Source organism: Musa acuminata, chromosome BXJ3-11, assembly GCF_036884655.1.
Source record: "Musa acuminata AAA Group cultivar baxijiao chromosome BXJ3-11, Cavendish_Baxijiao_AAA, whole genome shotgun sequence".
In the NCBI taxonomy this organism is placed as follows: Eukaryota; Viridiplantae; Streptophyta; class Magnoliopsida; order Zingiberales; family Musaceae; genus Musa; species Musa acuminata.
In genome coordinates this window covers 5,696,374-5,714,942 of record NC_088359.1, presented here as the reverse complement: position 1 = coordinate 5,714,942, position 18,569 = coordinate 5,696,374, and the positions used below count along the sequence as shown (strand labels likewise).

At 38.4% G+C, this 18,569-nt stretch overlaps 3 protein-coding genes across 5 annotated transcripts; all 3 read right to left on the bottom strand.

The window, feature by feature from the left end:
- Positions 1 to 2,037: 2,037 nt before the first annotated feature.
- On the bottom strand, positions 2,038 to 6,008 carry LOC103970600 (polyadenylate-binding protein-interacting protein 11-like). Its single transcript, XM_065174280.1, has 10 exons — positions 5,426 to 6,008; positions 4,820 to 5,349; positions 4,605 to 4,722; positions 3,437 to 3,481; positions 3,304 to 3,367; positions 3,157 to 3,204; positions 2,897 to 2,965; positions 2,596 to 2,657; positions 2,373 to 2,495; positions 2,038 to 2,273 (listed from the first exon to the last, which is right to left on the bottom strand). The coding sequence occupies exons 5-10, from the start codon at positions 3,343 to 3,345 to the stop codon at positions 2,141 to 2,143; spliced, it is 477 nt and encodes a 158-aa protein (XP_065030352.1). The 5' UTR covers positions 3,346 to 3,367; positions 3,437 to 3,481; positions 4,605 to 4,722; positions 4,820 to 5,349; positions 5,426 to 6,008; the 3' UTR covers positions 2,038 to 2,140.
- On the bottom strand, positions 5,963 to 18,566 carry LOC135652930 (uncharacterized). Of its 2 annotated transcripts, XM_065174276.1 has the most exons (9): positions 17,896 to 18,566; positions 16,787 to 17,031; positions 10,007 to 10,091; positions 9,325 to 9,510; positions 9,072 to 9,242; positions 8,779 to 8,994; positions 6,636 to 6,807; positions 6,374 to 6,545; positions 5,963 to 6,290 (listed from the first exon to the last, which is right to left on the bottom strand). In XM_065174276.1, exons 1-9 carry the CDS (start codon positions 18,289 to 18,291, stop codon positions 6,197 to 6,199), a joined length of 1,737 nt encoding a protein of 578 aa, XP_065030348.1. In that variant the 5' UTR covers positions 18,292 to 18,566; the 3' UTR covers positions 5,963 to 6,196. The 2 variants fall into 2 exon arrangements, with proteins under 2 accessions (XP_065030348.1, XP_065030349.1); XM_065174277.1 differs by lacking the exon at positions 17,896 to 18,566 and having other exon boundaries at positions 10,007 to 10,104; positions 16,787 to 16,925.
- LOC135652931 (uncharacterized) lies at positions 11,788 to 16,779 on the bottom strand. Of its 2 annotated transcripts, XR_010502263.1 has the most exons (4): positions 13,494 to 16,779; positions 12,582 to 13,399; positions 12,385 to 12,503; positions 11,788 to 12,297 (listed from the first exon to the last, which is right to left on the bottom strand). XR_010502263.1 is itself a non-coding variant. In XM_065174278.1 (3 exons), exons 1-3 carry the CDS (start codon positions 13,099 to 13,101, stop codon positions 11,842 to 11,844), a joined length of 1,095 nt encoding a protein of 364 aa, XP_065030350.1. In that variant the 5' UTR covers positions 13,102 to 16,779; the 3' UTR covers positions 11,788 to 11,841. The 2 variants fall into 2 exon arrangements, 1 of the variants encoding a protein (XP_065030350.1); XM_065174278.1 differs by having other exon boundaries at positions 12,582 to 16,779.
- Positions 18,567 to 18,569: the final 3 nt, after the last annotated feature.

Here is an 18,569-nt window from a genome sequence, read left to right as displayed (position 1 = left end):
TCGGTGCTCCATACTCCATTTTTCACAATAGTGCCAACACAAACTTTTCGCTGATCTTTCCTCGAGTTCTTCTCGGGTTAGTCTTCGGGTGTTAGTGTTTCGATTAGGAATAGATGGGCCGGGTGGCTTGTTGATCATCTGTTTGTCGTCAATTCTATTTCGACGATTCTCCCTGCTGAATTTTTCCTCATACAAATGTGCAAATAAGATTACAGTTGTCATAGTGCGGGGTTGGCGAGCTTTGGCTTCACATTGGATATTTGGATTAAGTCCTTCCATAAATGTTCCCATAAGTTATCATTCGGACTAGTCTTTAGCTTGATTTGACAATCGTTCAAATCTGTTCTGATGTTCTAGCACTGTAGAAATCTAACGAATTTTAGCGAGCTGTCCATCAACATTCTCATATTCAGATGGTCCAACGCGGACGAGAAGCCCTCTCTTAAATTGCTCTCACGAGGGGACCCTGTGAAGGTTTCGTACTATTGTATTGCATCTCCATCTAGTTGGATTGAAGTTATTTCCACCTTGGATTCTTCTAGAGTTTTGTGAAAATAAAAAATTATTTCTGCCCTAGAGATCCAACTGGTCGGATCCCCATATTATGTTCATTTTTCCCATCAATCATACTATTCTGCCCACGAGGGTTCCTTTTTCTTGTGTCTCCAGATCGGTTCAGCGTAAGACTTGAATTTTCATTTTGCTGAAATTTGTTGAAGCTCTCCAATAGGCTCCTTTTGAATTCATTAAGGGTTTCCTGCAACTAGTTTTCAATCCTAGTTTCCAAGGCTTCTAGTTGGGCTTTTACTGAGTTGTCAATATCCATTGTGTAGGATTCCAGATCTGTAATCCCCAACTCTTGTTTCTAGTGTCGGGTCAAGGGCATCAGCACTGTCCTATTTGGTGCTACTACTATGATGCCAGTCGGTGGCAGTGATGTGGGAGTGAAGGATTGTTGCAAGGATGTCGATGAAGCCTTGTGCATCGAGAGGCTAGGAGGCAACGATGGTAGTGCAACTAGGAGCAACGTCGTCGAGGGCTTGCTGTGGTCGTTGGGAGGTGATCGCGCGGTTGCGGTGGGACGAGACGCTGGCGACCATGCGATTGGGACGAGCGTTGGCTGGCGGGAAAGAAGAAGGTTGTGAGAGCGCTGAGGATCCGTGCGAAAATCATAGCCTATGTGCAATGATGTTTGTAGCAAGAGCAGAGGAGACGAAGATGAGTTGTAGAGAAAGCGCAACAACGACAACGAAGGGAGGGAAGAAGAAGGGGTTGATTAGGTAGTTGTTGCGATTATGCGGTTGGTTAGCAATGGACGCCAAGTGAGGAAGGGATCGATTGGGAAGTCACGACGATCGCACGACTGGTTAACAAGAGAGGAGAAAACAATGGCGATTGACGATTGCAACAAAAGGTGTGAGGAGGCAAGAGGGGGTTTGCCCTATTTCTGTCGTTGCGTGGGTGAGATGTCGAGGATTAGGAGCAACAACGGTAGCCCTTTCTCGCTCAAGTGGGATGAGGCGAATGTTGAGGGCTGAGAGGCACGTTGCCGGAAGGGGATGAGGAACAACGAGACATCGAGGATTAGGAGCGGCGACGATAGCCCTTTCTCGCTCGAGCGAGATGGGGCGACTGTTAGACTTCTTCTCTCTCTTTTGTTTTTTTTATGATGATGATGATAGCTGCGACAAAAGTGTTGTGAGAAATTGCAACGAGAACACCAAGGATCGCTACTCTAATACCATATGATAAGACCCTAGGGTTTTATCATACAAGAAGAGAAAAAAATCAGAATAATCATTTTGAGGGGATCGATCACCTTGATCACTTCGAGGTGATCAATCTTCTAGGGTTTATCAAAAGCTAGAATAATATTTCATAGATAGATGAAAAGAAATAGATCCTAACATTATTCTCTTGATTCCCTAATTATGTCAACATGCAATTAATTCATCACAAAGTATTGATACATGAACGATCTATCAAACCTGTGAAGCCAATGATCGAAACACATACCAAGTTCAATCACACATGGGATTCCAGAAAAGTGGCGTAGTTCAAATAACTGCTCGTGAGAGTCCTGGATGCAGTAGCTAATAGTTTAGTGTAATGGAAATCTACTAAATAACAAAAACACCTCTCACCCTTCTGATAAGATACAATCTGAAACTAAGAAAGACCTCGGCAGGCCGAATATTTTGTTTCGTAGAAACACTCTGAAGGTCTTGGTGCCTGATCGTGGATAAATATCAAAGCCCCAATGTTCCAGAAACCTATATATTCAAAAGACAAAGATGGATTAGCCTAATTTTTTTCTCGAAATGCAAGGGATAAATGCTAGAGAGAATTAAGTTAAAAGCCAAAAGAGGAACCTTAAATATCTGTATGCGTGGATATACACTGCTGTCAGCCACCTCCTGGAGCTCTCGAAGATTAAACCACATGGGACACTGAGGTGAACCCGGGCGCACGGGGAGTCTTTTAAGGGCTTTATCCTAAGATTAGAACGGGCTAGATAAAAGGCTGTCTTCAAAAAAATTAAACGACATAGACTGTCTAGAAAATGAATGAACAAATACATCTAATGAAGTATACCTTAACGGCATGGATCCTAAGACCACACCGCTACAGTTCAGAGCAGCGATTGCACTCTCAGCCTGAAATTACAAGCTCAAATGAATTTTGGTATCAGACTCGGAAGTTAAATTGACAAAATAATGATTTATCATATACATAAACAAAACTTAAGGAAAATGAATAACACAAATCAGAGCCTTACATTCCATTTGATATCAAACTCATGGTCAGATAACTCGAAACAAGTATCTAAGTGAAAGTAAATTTTAAGAAAACATTATATAATTCAGCATGAGTTTATCAAGCCATAGATGCTAACCATCACAAACTCCACAAAAGCAATCCTCGTGGAATGTTGACAATCGCCAAGCACTCTTAAGCGGTAAACCTGCAACATTCACCGCACACCATTAATTTATTTTAGTTTACATTCTTAAATCAGCATATGATATCATATATCAATCCACAAGAAAGACCCCATTATCTTTTATTTTATATTTTTAAATCAACATACGAAATATATATAACTTAGTTCATGCAAAAGTTATGGAATCACATAACAATGCAAGTGGAACCAACCTCTCCACAAATAGATTCGAAGAAGAGTTTAAGATCTGCTTGAGAAACCTGTATCAAACAAAAGATGTGATGACCCAAGTATGAAGAAATAAGCAATTTGTTCTGACGTAAAAATGATTAAATTGAACAATGAATACTATCATCAACCTTCTTGTCAATATTTGTACAGTAGACAGTCCTTGAACACATCACACATGCGACAGTCAACGACCTGCATCAATACTTTATTTAGAAGTGTTATGCTCTTTGATGAGACATGAAGAGTATACAAGTATCTCACCTGCCCGCAGTTGATGAAATGTGTTGCAAGCTGTTCTTCAGTGACCTAAATAAAAAGCAGAAACATACATCACAGACTCCGTTCTGAAAGTTTAGAAACGTTAAATTGTGTTGTATTGCAACAAATCATTTAAAGTTCTCTTCCCATAGCATTAAAAATAATATCGAATATGAGACATGTTTCAGAGTTTCTCAGTACACTGCAAACATAAATTTTATGAAAGCATGATTACACAAGGCTGGCAAATGGCAAAAGAAAACATGGAACATCTGTCACCTTTTCAAAACCAGTTATTGCCTCAGATCAATGAACTGGTGATGCCATAATTTTACTTGTTCTCTCGGATGATCAAGGACATACAGGACTGAGTGAGATACAAATCATATATATTAGATGCAGGTCTAAGTTCAACACTGAGAATTTGGCAACTTAAATGAGAATAGGTCCTTCCCAAAACAAGTTCAATATGGAATAGAAATGTTTGAAAAATGTAATTGTCAAAACTTGGCAAAATTTGATCTGGTACTGTCTCACAGACTAGGCTAGAAATTTTGCGAACATAATTCAGGATCGTCTCGTAAACTAGGGTGAGACATGTGGATGTGCAAAACTATGTCCTTGAGTCGAGGAATTATCCATTTCTTCTTATTATCTTTTCGTTATTATTTTCCTTTCCCCTCTTTAGCTCTATTCCCAAATAAATAATTAAAACCCATCCTATTATCCATTTCTTCTTATTACCTTTACGTTATAATCTTACTTTTCCCGCTTTTCTTCTATTCACAAATAAATAATTAAAACCCATCCTACATCATAAAGTTTCAAAACCTTGTCTGCCAATAAGATCAAGATAAAAGTCTAGTTTAACCCAAAAATAGCATAAGAGTGATGTAGATTGAGATGTGTAAGGAATCAATCATTTAAAGAATACCACAAGAGATGGTCAATGAGCATTTATCCTGAGTCTACATGCTGTTTCCGGAGCGAGGATGTCCAAAGGCCATCAACACATAAGGGAGAAAAAGGAATTAACAAAAGGAAAAAGACATGATATGATCATTGACCAAAGCTCAATCCAAAGCCATATGTAAATATGCTCCCGAGATATGTTCAAATCATCAAATTAAAGGACATATAGCACTGATAAATTCTGGATTAGCCTAACTACCTGATTGATGATCGATGTCTGAGACGTACACAGTTCGTCTAATCACTTCGTCTCGCTGTGCCAAGCTAGTCCGGCTATTTATCCGACGCAGCTTTCCATCACCATATCCATTCTTCTTCTGAAGAAAAGCACCAAAACATGAAGATCGGAAATATGTTACGAATTAGCACAGAGAAAAGACACGGAAACGTAACAAAAAGATCCCATCCAAACACCTTACACGCATCCCACCATTCCGCACTTGGTTGCTCACCCAAAACCATTGGCATAAAACCCTCCGTCACCGCCGCCGGCCGCGCCGCACCAATTCCCTTGTCCCGAGAGAGACGGGAGTACGAACTCCTCCGCCATCGGGTTCAGCCTCGAGAGCAACTCCTCTAAATCCATCATCTCTCGCTTAAACCTTTCGCTTCCAGAGACGACGCCGTTGGGCCTCTGCGCCGCCAATGCCGACACGGCCGTAGCCCTGTCCCTGGCTAGCCCCCGATCCAGCAGAGGCTCCAAGTGGAAATCGACCGAGCCGTCGGGGTACTAGCAGAGTACGGGGAGCCCGGCGGCGTCGTAGGCGGAGGCCAGATCCTTGGGGCTACAGGGCTCCTGTGCTCGGCCACGGCCGCCGCCAGTGGAGGGGCTCCCGGTCGCCACCAGATCGACGCCGCTCGTCCTCTCAATGGCGGCCATGATTGCAATGCCCAACCAACCAGTTTCGTTTCTCCACCTTCTTCCTCTTTGGTGAGGTATTCGACTGTTACATAGAAAAAGACTAAAGAGGGGGGAAACTTAGGAGAGACTAAAGATAAAATATGCAATAATCTCCCTACCCATTGCTGTCACGGTGGACTCCATCAACTTTAAGGCACGACCTCGGAGCTCTCGGGATTACCCATGAGAGTGCTAAGGTAACCGAGTACGTTGATCCGATCTCGATGGGACAGGCGTTTCCTCCAGGAGGAAACTCCTCGCCTGGGTGCGCGATGGAGTGACGCTTCGTCTTCGTCCTTGCATACAGGTCGGGTCAGGAGAGCTCGACCTGACCCCTCCACCAAAAATCAGTTGGACATTGGGGTTGAGTAAAGGACCGAACTCTTGTAGGATGACAACGTGCCTTAATCGACGTTCTGATCTACCTCGGCCCAACGTTGTCAGGTCAGACCGAGACAAATGACCCATGTCTCCTCGATTCACATGATACAAGAGACGTCACCTAGGAGCAAACAACGTCAATTTGCGTCCCATCATTATTATTACCCTCATCACCCACTATAAACTCTCACATAGAAAAACCAGAGGCAAGGACGTCAGAGCCCAAGTGGATGGAACATGGCCGAACGGGTATGACACGACACGGTGAACACACCTGGAAAAAGTGCCAAGACCGGGCAACAGCCGTACTCGAGTCTCAGGAGCCATACATGATCAACATAAGCCTGTTAACATGAAGTCCCAACCAAAGAAGACTCGAAATAAGTTTCAGCCAGAATTGTGCTGCGAAAAAATGGGCAGCCCGGTTACCCTCTGCAATGGTCGCGCAGTTTTTGGCGCTTGTCATATACATTAGTAACCTTGTGAGCAAGAAAGAAGCCATCCGAAAGTCACTCTTGCTGCTCATATATTTGCATGTAGGCTTCAGAGAGAGCAACCATTTGAGGAAGAGTTTCGGTGACGTGGAGGTCCTGCATTTCATACCTGAAGGGAAAAATGATGCTCAGCAAGGCCTTCAGAAATACCAAACAATAGCACCGATGAAATTTACTTTGATCGCACAATACCAGAGCTCTTCTGATTTTCGCTGCACGAAAACTCTATAACTTCCCTCTCCGGGCTTGCCATCATGAACTATGTTCCCTATGATATCGTATTTTGACCGCAACTTCTTGTTCTCCTTTGGTGGGGGCAATGGAATGTAATCCTTCAATTCAAGATTCTTCACAGGAAAGTTGACTGAAAGAAGAAAATTCTCCACGGTCAATAACAACATTGGTGGTAAGAACTAAAAACACCTCATATATTGAAAAAGAATTTATAATATACCTAGTGTCGGGTTCTTTTCGATGAAGAAATTATTTTTTGTAAATCGACGCATATGAAGAATTAGATACTTGGGCAGTCTGATGACACGATATCTCATCCTTGCTATACAAGGCCTCACAACCTCTGTGATAGTCTCACCATCAAACTTCTTCAATATGTTGAAGAGGGGAACCTACAAAAAAATATATCAGATTAGTGTTTCCATCAGTGTAGGAACTTCAGCACCAAGTTCATGGTTAACTATAGGCATCATAAAATTGTAGAAACTTTAATGCCAGAAAGATTCATTGGCTGTTTTCCACATGTCCTGTTATCAAATATAGAACAAGTATGAGAAAGCACTATAAAATCCCCATATGATTAAGGCAAATCTTAACCCTATAACAAAAAATATGCAGTGTAAACTTGCAGATCGTGAAAGGGTAAACCTAAGCTTTAAAACATACACCAGAAATTAAGGGTAATCGCCACTCTAAAATATCTCCAGGCCATGCCATGGTCCCAGGTGACCAGGTTCAAGGTTTTTCGTCAGAAAGAGCAAGAATTTCTTGTATGATATTCTTAATTTAATATTAAAAGGAAACAATAATCTCAATATGCTACTCAATTGAAATGCCACAAAATGTAATTTAAAACATGAAATCAAAATCAAGTCAACTATACAAAAGCATCCTTTAGAGCCCATTGTTCTTTTGCCAATGAACAGAAAATCCAGAAGCACAACTGAAATTCAGCTTAACACTCTTTTGCAATCCTTAATCATTTTTTGGCTCCATATAATCCAGCTATACACAGCTAATGCCTCCATATAATTCAGAAGATTTGAGCTCTACATCTTTCTTTGCATCTCTCTTTAACTTTCTTTTATAATTTATACACTACAACGTTCTTTAAAATGAATTAGAACCGGCATAAACTATTCTAGTAAGTCGAAGATAAGGGGACTCGCCAATCATACATAAGCAAAAGTTTTAGAGTATGACTCCAAGAAAATGCACACTTATGCATTATCTATCAATTTAAGTTTATAAAGCATGGGACAGAATCGTGCAACATACATACTATAGATACGCTGACATGAAATATCTTTTAAAAGTAGGATAAGACATGGCATGAACAAAGGCAATTTATACATGTTATGGTTTTCTTCATTACTACATGTTATTGTAAATATATGCTCTGTAGAATATAGACAATGCAATTCTTGCAAGTAGGATATAACACAGCATGAACAATGGCAATTTATACATTCTTTTCTATATTACGGGTTTTACTGAAAATATATATTTTGTACAATATAGACTATCCATAATAATCATGTACATATACAAAGTATAACAAACATTCAAATAAATAGTAAACTTTCACAAATGTAGTTCAAATCAAGGTTATACACACAGATCTGCACGGTGCACACCAATCGATACTTAACGGTCCGAACAAAAGCCAATATGGGACCACATGACACCGGGCAGTACGGGTAGTTATACCACCCGATACACTGGTACCATACTGGTCCAATAGATCACCAAAATCAATACCGAACTGTGTTTTAAACCTTTGTTCAAATGTCAACATCTAACATAAAGGAGCAAGTCAAAAGACTAAATCACATATATATTGCCAACATGTAACATAGATACACATAATAACACTTATTGGTAGATAATAAAAGAGTATCAATACGTTCTGAACTACTCAACACATTTTAAGAAGTCTATGACAAGTATTGAAGTGCACATACTTCATATCCTTTGGTAGAGTTCCTACCAATTTTAGTTCCACCTACAATATCATTTCAGAAAATGCTGGAGACTACTTCGAAATGAACTATTTACTAAACTCAATCTCTGGCAGCACCCAACATGTGGCCAAAGCCTAAGGCCACCAACCATCAAGATGTACAGTTGGAAGAAGAAAGAGAGAACTAAGGTGCTGCTCACCTGATGATTAAATGATATTATTCTCACCTAAGATAAGATACACAAGAGTTTACAATGTATGCACTTTGACACTCACAAGAATGAACGAAACTCTGTAAAGTTTAGAAAATTTTGTGTTTCACTAGATAGTTGCAATTAAAACATGAACATTTTCATATAAGATTCAATTAAAATTAAGCTGAGACATCTATAATACGCACCTGAGGTATAATGTTTTTCTCCATTGCATCCTTAAAAAGAGGTGGTGGTGGCAAATCAAGACCAAGCATTAGGAATGGTACTCTAGATGCTTCCCTCACAACATTATCAATTGATGATCCACCCTCTGCAACAGTTACATTGTACTGCTCCTCATCATTATCTTTCTTCTCGATAAGAAGTTTCGTCTGTATCTCTTTTACAACCTCCAATTCACCCTGCAATGTAAAGTAATCAACATGATGAAAAAGGGTAAAGAAAGATAAACAATTTGGGGGTGCAACCGGGAAGGAACCTGAAAGCAGTCATAAATAATGCTTCGATCCTTTTTCTTTGAAATTCTTAGTTGTGCATGCAACGTGTTCAACAACCAGGACATAAATTCAACAGGATCTGATTGAACACCTATTTGGAAACGCTTATTACTGACTTTCATAACTGCTTGTAAAAACTCATGGGGGCTAACCTGAAAAATAAAAACCAATGAGAAGCACTACCTCCAATCAAATAGCAACATAAAGAAAAAGATGTCTTCTTAAGGAGCTAACCTGTCCCTTGAAGTTCCTTGCATGCCAAATTTTTCGTGTAAGTTCTCCAAATCGATGAACAAGTGGAGATTTACTATGTTGATAGTTCTCAGGGATTAAAAAAAAGTTCCTCAGAGGAGTCACTCTCATTAAGGACTGAATTGTGACATTCACAAAATCGGTCTCCTTAATATTGTTGAGACCCACCTAAGAACATGACACAAATTGATGAGTGCCTAATTTTTATGCTTATAGCTAATTATACTAATTCTGAAAATGCTTCAATAGCTTGATATAATTGTAACAGCACACGAACTGATATAATGACACTCATCTTAATGGAAATAAGCCTTAATTACAGTATGTAAAGCTTTGGTTACATTTGCACCATGTGCAGCAAAAAAATAGGTCAGTAGTCAGACATTTCCACAGAGCTACTCTAGTTTTCAATGTAAACATGGGTTCAACAATGTCTATTGTTTATACACAGTGATGATCGATCAGTACGCCTGGGATCCTCAAAAATTTGCAGCCCTTGTACAGAATTACAGACAAGAAATATACCTACCAACAGACTCTCCCATAGATTTTGTTTATCCAATTCAACTGGAAGGTAGCTAGTACAGGAACAAACTTTGGATAAACATTTTATCAACACAGCATGGTATTGTAGATGCTGTAAGTGTATGGAAGTAGAACATACCATTCCAGGCAGATAGTTCGACCCATCCAGAGCTCTTGACCATTGCCTGTTTTCATCAAGGTGCAGAACTTGTCCTTTCGAAAACCTGAATGAAAAAACTGCACAAAGTTGGTCTAAGTAAAATAAATTCCCATGGCTCTTGGAACAGCAAAAAGACTGCCCAGTATTTAGAGGTAACAACATAAATCAAATCAGTTAACAAAATCAACGCCAAAAAAGATCATGATAAGAAGAAAATAAAGCACTAAAAGAAAATCAATGGAATCAATTAATGTTTGTGTTATAACTACAGTACTTATAAATGTGAACATCATAATTTTGAGAAGACAAATAGGTTAATATTTTTACCAATAAGAATGTTCCAGTTGTAGGTTAGGAGAACACAAAAAAACAAGGAAGCAAATTACCACGTGAAAGGAGAAACTAACCTTATAATGAACATGTACACTTGAAGAAAAATACATCAAACATAAACAAGGATTGACTTGAGTGGAAAACTTGCATAAAAGTAATTAAACAGACGAGTGGAAGAGACATAACAAAATGTGAAAAAGAACAGAAGAGAAATAATGATTTAAAGTTCCCAATATATAATATTGTGAAATAAGACGGAAACCATGACATGGTGACAGCAAGTTATAACTGTATATCCTCAATATACCAAAAGCTATATTCTATGGAGATATGTTTTGTACAATTTAGTCAATTTGTTATCATCAAATAAAAAAGAAATATTGGTCACAGGTTCTACCAAATCAGAAACAAGGAAATTTATTCTCGTGACATATATTCCACTGAAATTCATCAGACTGAAGTTTTTCCCATCATCCAAATAGAAACAATTAACCAGTTTCTTTTATGTACAAAGACCAAAAGGATCTGTTTCTTTACTATATATCTCTTATTGCACTTTTTTATTCCACGATTTGTACCTCAAAATTAGGTTATTTTATTTCTCATATTTAGACTACAATGCATACTCTTCCATTCTTCATCCCCTTCATACACATAAAGTTTGTTAATTCTTCTGAAACCTCATGCTTCAAAATCTGTTAAAAACTGGGCTTGTGCTAATTCTTTATTAGATTACCTACATTACAGGTAGGATCAACACTGTGGTATAGTATGTGTCTCAACCCCTTTAATGGCAAATCATGCTTATATATGTATATATATATACGTATATGTATATATATGTATATATATATGTATATATATGTATATATATATGTATATATATATATATATATATATATATATATATATATATATGAATTAAAATCATGAACCTTAATATAAGACCTTAGGAAAGAGTTATCAAAAGTAGGATAAGACTTGAAAAAAATATCTCTGAAATTCAATTTAGTTTTATGCCTAGAAGATCAACCATAGTAGCTATTTATTTATTAAAACAATTAATGAAAAAGAAAGGTTTACACATGATTTTTATTGACTTAGAGAAAACCTATGATAGGGTTCCTAAAGATTTATTATGATGGGTTTTAGAAAAGAAAGATGTTTCAACTAATTATATTGATGTTATTAAAGATATGTATGATAATGTAACTAGTAGTGTTAGCAGTGATTTAAAAAGCGCTAAGCGCCAAAAGGCGCCAAGGTCCAAAAACGCCCGAGGCGCTAGGCGCTCGCCCAGGCGCTCGCCCGAGCGAAGCGAGGCGCTAAAATATATAATATAATTAATAAATATAATTATTTAAAATTTTAAATAAAAATATGCTATTAAATTAAGAAAATCTAAGATACATCATACAAAATCACAATGTCACATTAACAAAAAGTTTCAAAATTCAAAACATTAAAATTTTACATCAAAGTCATTCATCATAATCAATATTATCGTCATTTTCACACAAATCATCTTCATTGAATTCGTCTTCTTCCTCTTGTTCTTCGATTCCTTCCTCTTCATCAAGATATGTTTCATTCTCTATGTCTTCAACAATAGCAGGAGCCGAGCTTGATGCTTTTGCACTCATTTTTCTCTTTGACATCTGTCTTGTATATGTTTGTAATTCTCCAGCACCTGAAGCTCTTGCCACATCTCCCCACGTCAATCTATCATCTTCAAATACAAGCTCGTCTTCAGCATCTTGCAAGTTAGCACTCATTTCTCCTACTAACCACTCATTTGAATCATCAATATCTTGCAATGAGATTGAATCAAATCTATTTTTCAAATCATGACGAGTCTTCAAAGCTTGATTATACTTTATGTAAACAAGATCGTGCAATCGTTGATGTTCTAACCGATTTCTTCTCTTCGAGTGAATCTGTCATGTCATATAATTTAAAAATATATTAATACATATATCTAAATAAATAAATTAATTAAAATAAAAATATTTAGTAATACTTACATGCTCAAAGACACTCCAGTTTCGCTCACAACCCGAAGCACTACATGTCAAACTAAGTACTTTGACAGCAAATTTCTGTAAGTTCGGGATGGAATTTCCAAATAGACTCCACCATTCAGCTGCAAAATTTATGTTATTATTAGCAATAACATAGTACCATAATATATATGAAATTAATTATATCAAATTATTAATACCTGGAGAGGTAGTTGTCCTGGATCGAACGGCAATTGGAATTCCAAAAAGACCTTCAGCATTTTTATATAAAGATAATTCATGAATAATCTTATCTTGAACCTCAATGCTGGGAACTAATCTTGCAACACACTGATATAACCCACTCAAAACTTCTGCATCAAATCTAACAGATTTAATCTTATAAAAGAATTCAGGGTTCAAATAATATCCTGCTGCATGTAAGGGACGATGAAGTTGACAATTCCATCTTTCGTCAATGATTGTAAAAATTTTCTCATATTTTTCTTCATTTTCATTAAAAGATCTTTTAATCGTCTCCTTTGCTCTATCCATAGCCTCATAAATATATCCCATTGCAGGCTTATTTTCATTATCCACCAACCGAAGGACTCGAACAAGAGGGCCCATTACCTTTAATATATAAACTACATGATTCCAAAAGGATGACATTAAGATGATATCAGCAGCCCTCTTGCCCTCTTGCCTTTTGCTTCTTTTGCCCATTTGCTTGTCACCCATTTCTCAGAGGTAAACATATTTCTCAGAGTATGTTTTTGACGATGCACGCTCTGTAATGTCAAGAATGAAGTAGCAAATCGGGTAACACCATGTCTCACTAATTCTTTATTCCCTGTAAATTCTCTCATCATATTCAAAGCCCCAATGTGATTATAAAGAAACCCAACAACAAAAATTGCCCTTTCTAAGGTTTTCTTGATTTCTAAGATCTTTCCAATATCTTCCAACATTAAATCAATACAATGTGCTGCACATGGAGTCCAATACAAGTGTTGTCTTTTTGATTCAAGCAATTTACCTGAGACAAAGGATAACAAAAATGATAAGACTTAAGAGTTTAACACACTTAATTAAAGATAAAATAATTAACAAAATCAAAAGATGAATATTACCAGCTAAAACATAGTTGCTTCCATTGTCGGTTATGATTTGAACGATATTTTGTTCTCCAATTTCTTCCACGAAGTTGTCAAGTAAATCATATATCTTGTCTCCAGATTTTACAAAAGATGAAGCATCTATTGACTTCACAAACATAGTCCCTAAAGAACAATTAACCATAAAATTAATTATACTCCTGCGCCTCCTGTCAGTCCAAACATCTGACATAATAGAGCAACCATGTGTTGCCCATGATTCTTTATGACCCTTTAGTAAGTCATTTGTATAATTCAACTCTTTTTGCAGCAATGAAACTCGCATCTCATAATAACTTGGAGGTTTTAATCCTGCACCATATCTTCCAATAGCTTCAATCATATCCTTAAAACTGTCTAAACGAGTTGTACTAAGGGGAAGACCAGCCTGATAAAAGAAGCGAGCAATGTGCTGAATTGTTCTTCCTCTTATTTCTTTATCACAAGCATCACTTATATTTGTTTGTCTCAATTTTGAGCCTCCTGCTTGCCCTTGTTGTTTCTGGGATCCTTGAAGCATATATAGATCCATCGGTCCTTTTCTACCTTTCTTAGTACTCATAACTTCTTTTCCCTTTTTGTCGTATACTCTTTTTTCACTTGGGTTAATACTCGCAGAATAATCTTCTTCTTCATCTCTGATATGTTCAACATTGTCTTCTGGTAAATTCCCATAAGATTCATTCTTTTGTGTCTTCTTTTCATTCATATAATTCAGCAACTCTTCTTTTACCTCATGTGGACATTTTTTGCAAGCTGCTGCATTCTTGAAATTTCCTACTAGATGTTGTTTTGCACGAAAAATACCACCTCTGGTAGTCTTATCACAGAATATGCAAGTCACTGCATTAGGATCTTTCGGATCCTTCAAATAATTATACTTCCATGCAGGATCTTTTTTTGATACCACTGGAGACTCTATTGAGTTGCTTTCTGCACTTGCCATTTATGTTGAAACCTAACAATAATTTCAAATAAATAAAAATTAATAACATTAAAATCAAAATAATATATTATTAATCTATTAACAGAAAATTAATTATTTTAAAATTCAAATAAACTTAATTATTTTACTGAGCCTGATGGAGAAACGAGGAAGCAGCAGCGAGTGGGAGCGGCGACGGCAGCAGCGGCGGCGAGCGGCAGCAACAACAGCAGCGGCGAGCGGCGGCAGCGGCAGCGGGAAAGGGAAAGGGAGAGGAAGGCGCGAGCAGTGGGAGGCCTCGAGGGAGGCGCGAGCAGCGGGAAGGCTCGCGGGACGGCTCGCAGGAGGCGAGAGGGCTCGCGGGAGGCGCGAGCAGCGAGAGGGCTCACAGGAGGCGCGAGCAGCGAGAGGGCTCGCGGGAGGCGCGAACTGCGGGAAGGCTCGCGGGAGGCGCGAGCAGTGACACTGGCGAGCAGCGGCAGCGAGCGACGAGATCGCGATCGGGATCGGGATCGGGATCGAGAGCGGCAGCGGCAGCAGGTTAGTGTTGGGTTAGGGTTAGGGTTAGGGTTGGGGTTATATCGGTTTAGTTGGTTCGATTGAACCAACTAATAACCGAACCAGGACCGAACCAGACCTAAAATTCTGGTTCGGTCGCCTTGGTTTACCCAGGCGCTCGCCCGAAGCGCCTAGCGCCTGGGCTCGGGCGAGCGCCCAGGCGGCGCCTGTTTGAAGCGCGCCGCCTGGGACATTAGCGAGGCGCTCGGGCCTCGCCTCGCCTCGCCCGAGCGCCTAGGCGAGCGCCCGAGCGCCTTTTGCAATCACTGAGTGTTAGAACAATAGGAAGTGTGTCTAGTGAGTTTCCTATTAGCATAGGATTACATCAAGGATCCACATTAAATACCTACCTTTTCACATTGACAATGGATGAACTTACCAATCACTTACATGATAGACCTTTCCGGTGTATGTTATTTATTGATGATATCATTTTAGTTAATGAGAAACTAAGTGAAATTAATAATAAACATGAGATATGAAGGCAAGCCTTGGAAACTAAAGGTTTTAGATTAAGTAGGACTAAAACTGAATATATAAAATATAATTTTAGTATTCTAGAAATAGACAAGAGAATATAGTTAAATTGGAGGACAAGAAATGCCATTAAGCAAAAGCCTTAGGTATCTTGGATCAAATATTCAACAAGATGAATAGATCGATGAAGATATTATTCATAGAGTAAACACAGGATGGTTAAAATGGTAAGGAGCGTCAAAAGTCCTATGTGAACATCGGATACCTTAAAGATTAAAAGAAAAATTTTATAAGACAATTGTGAGACTAATAATGTTTTATGAATTTGAGTGTTATAGATTAAGAAAAAACATATACAAAAAATTTATGTTGCCGAGATAAGAATGTTGAGATAGATGTTTGGAGTCACTAGGAAAGATGACAAAAGAAATATTTTTATTTATGTACAACTTTGTATCGATTCGATAAATGATAAAATGAGAACAAATCATTTAAGATGGTATGAGCATGTGCTAAGGAGACTTTCAAATGCGATAGTATGAAGAGATGAAATAATTAATATTAGTAATACGAGGAGAGATAGAGAAAGACCTAAAAAAACTTTAATAGAAATTATAAACAAAGATTAAGTACAATGAATCTAACTAAAGATATGACTTTTTATCGATCTCAATGGCGACAAAAAATCCATGTATCCGACCCCAAATAGTTGGGACTTATGACTTTGTGTGTGTGTGTGTGTATATATATATATATATATATATATATATATATATATATATATCTTCAATACAAATTGTTCTTTAGTGGATCACAATTTTATATATGAACTTAAGACCCCAGAGGAAAAATCAGTAAAAGATGATATGCAACTACATTTTATACGATATGAAGATGCAGAGAATCATTATGCTAAATGGTATGAAGATATGCAACTCTATTTTACAAGCAAAAGCTCCCTCTAATTCCACAACTCTCCATCTGTTAATAAAATTCGTGCAAATTAATTATCTGTAATCTACAGCCCAATTATAACAAACCTCAAAGAAAAAAAATTACAAAAAAGGAAAAGAGATCCAAGACCTTGTGGAATATAAAGAAAAAGGAAAAAAATGTTAATGTTGGTAACTGTGTTTTTAAGAATCAAATCAAATCTAGATCCATCATATTCCTCTATGCTTCTACCTTGCAATAGGTGCATCTTACTCTTAGTCAGGTAAACTGCTGAGCAACAAGAATGGTTTGATCATACATAATATTGCAACATCCAGAAGAAAAAAGAAAGAACTGTAGATAATACCACACGCACCTTGGGTTTAGAACATGTCGGATGTCATCCAATGATGGATCATCTATTTCATATCCATCAGGAAGGCAATAAACTTTTTCAGTTTGAAGATTGATGTATACATGGTGACCTGCTTCAAGGCTATGTGTATATGCATGAGAATTCAGACCTCTTCCTTGGTAGTACTTTCCACAAACCAAGCATGCATAAACGTTTAAGTTTGAGAGAGATATAGAACAGAACCTCTCAAAGTCAAAGTCCAAAACCTGCATTAAGTGTAAAATAAATATTATTAAGATTTAAGTGCACTTAATATAAATGATATGATGCAAATATCCTTGATCCTAAGAGAGGAAAAAAGTAATTAATCAAATTGCCATCAAATTCAAAAATTACCCTTTCCCTTGATTCATGGGTTCAATATTCGACCATGGTGTCGGAGTATTACATTCAGTAAAGTGGGTTTCATCCTCCTGGTCCAACAAAGTTGTTGAAGAGATGGAAGTATCGAGGCTAGGACCGCGTCACTACTGTAATTTTCATATCACAAAGAGGCCAAAGACATAAACCCACGGATGTTATTCGCTGTGGTCCTTGTTATTTTATCATTCTCTCCCTTGATTTTTTTTTTTCTCAACAATTTCATGTTCTTGTTTACATTCTTATATGTGTCTACAGTCTACCCCTCTTACCAGTTGCTTCAGATGTCAAGGATAAACTGTGAGTGCCTTACTACATTGTTTTTTGTATGTAGATATTGTCTTGTCTCTTTCTTAAACTTGATCTGTCTCAGCTATGTCGCATTAGCCATTCAGACATAAACAAGATGACCTCCTTTTCTCAAAATCTAACAACATTCCTCATGGAAACAAGGATCTCATTTCTCACCTCTATCCCTCACACTGGCCAAGCCAAGATAAGTTATCTAGCGGGAAGGAAGCAATGGGCGGACAAAGAGAATGCCACAAGATACTGTAATTGGAAATTACATTTTTTTCCCATTTTTTTTCGTGCATATAACCTTATTGATAGAGCGCCAAAAAAGATATACTGTATAACATGGAATTAATCTAACACCTGTATAATTCTATGCACCGAATAAAAATGGAAAAGGCAAACAGAAACATCACCTGACGATTAACGGTATCAAGATAGGGACAGTCCCTCCGGCGCTCCACTTGCCGCTGCTGCCTCACGGGAGCAGGAGGTCGATCGGCGGCCTCATCCTCTACCTCCTGCACTTCCTCATCTCCTACTCCTCCAACTCTATGACCGCCATTCTCTACCGCCTCGCCGCGGCCACTCCCGACCTCACCAATACCATTAGAACCGTCACTCCCCCGCTCTCTCCGGATCATCGCCTCCTCATCTTCGTCATCCTCGTCCTTATAGACAGCGAGGCCTGGGAGAGAGCCGCTTCCGTCGTCTTCTTCGCCTTCTCCGTCTGAGAGCCGCCGCTTCTTGATCGCCTCTGCATCTTCTTCGTCCACCCCATCTCGGGGTCTCCTTTTCTGCGGCGTCTCCATGGGCGTCGGACCGATCTCAAAACCCTAAAGCAGGGCAGAGCCGAGTCGATTCGGTTGCAAGGAGTAGTCTAATCGAAGCCTCAACAAAGGCTGTGGGATTATCGGGTCGGATCCATCTTGTACGAATCCGACAATTAATGTTTGTGGGTTCAAGTCCGAAATTTACGGATTCGGGTCAGATGTCGGTCGAACTGGATTTCAAGGTTTGATGATCTATGCTTAGGCTGTACCCGATCGGGAGCCTTTGATGAACAGCAGCAGTCACCACAATCTCCAGC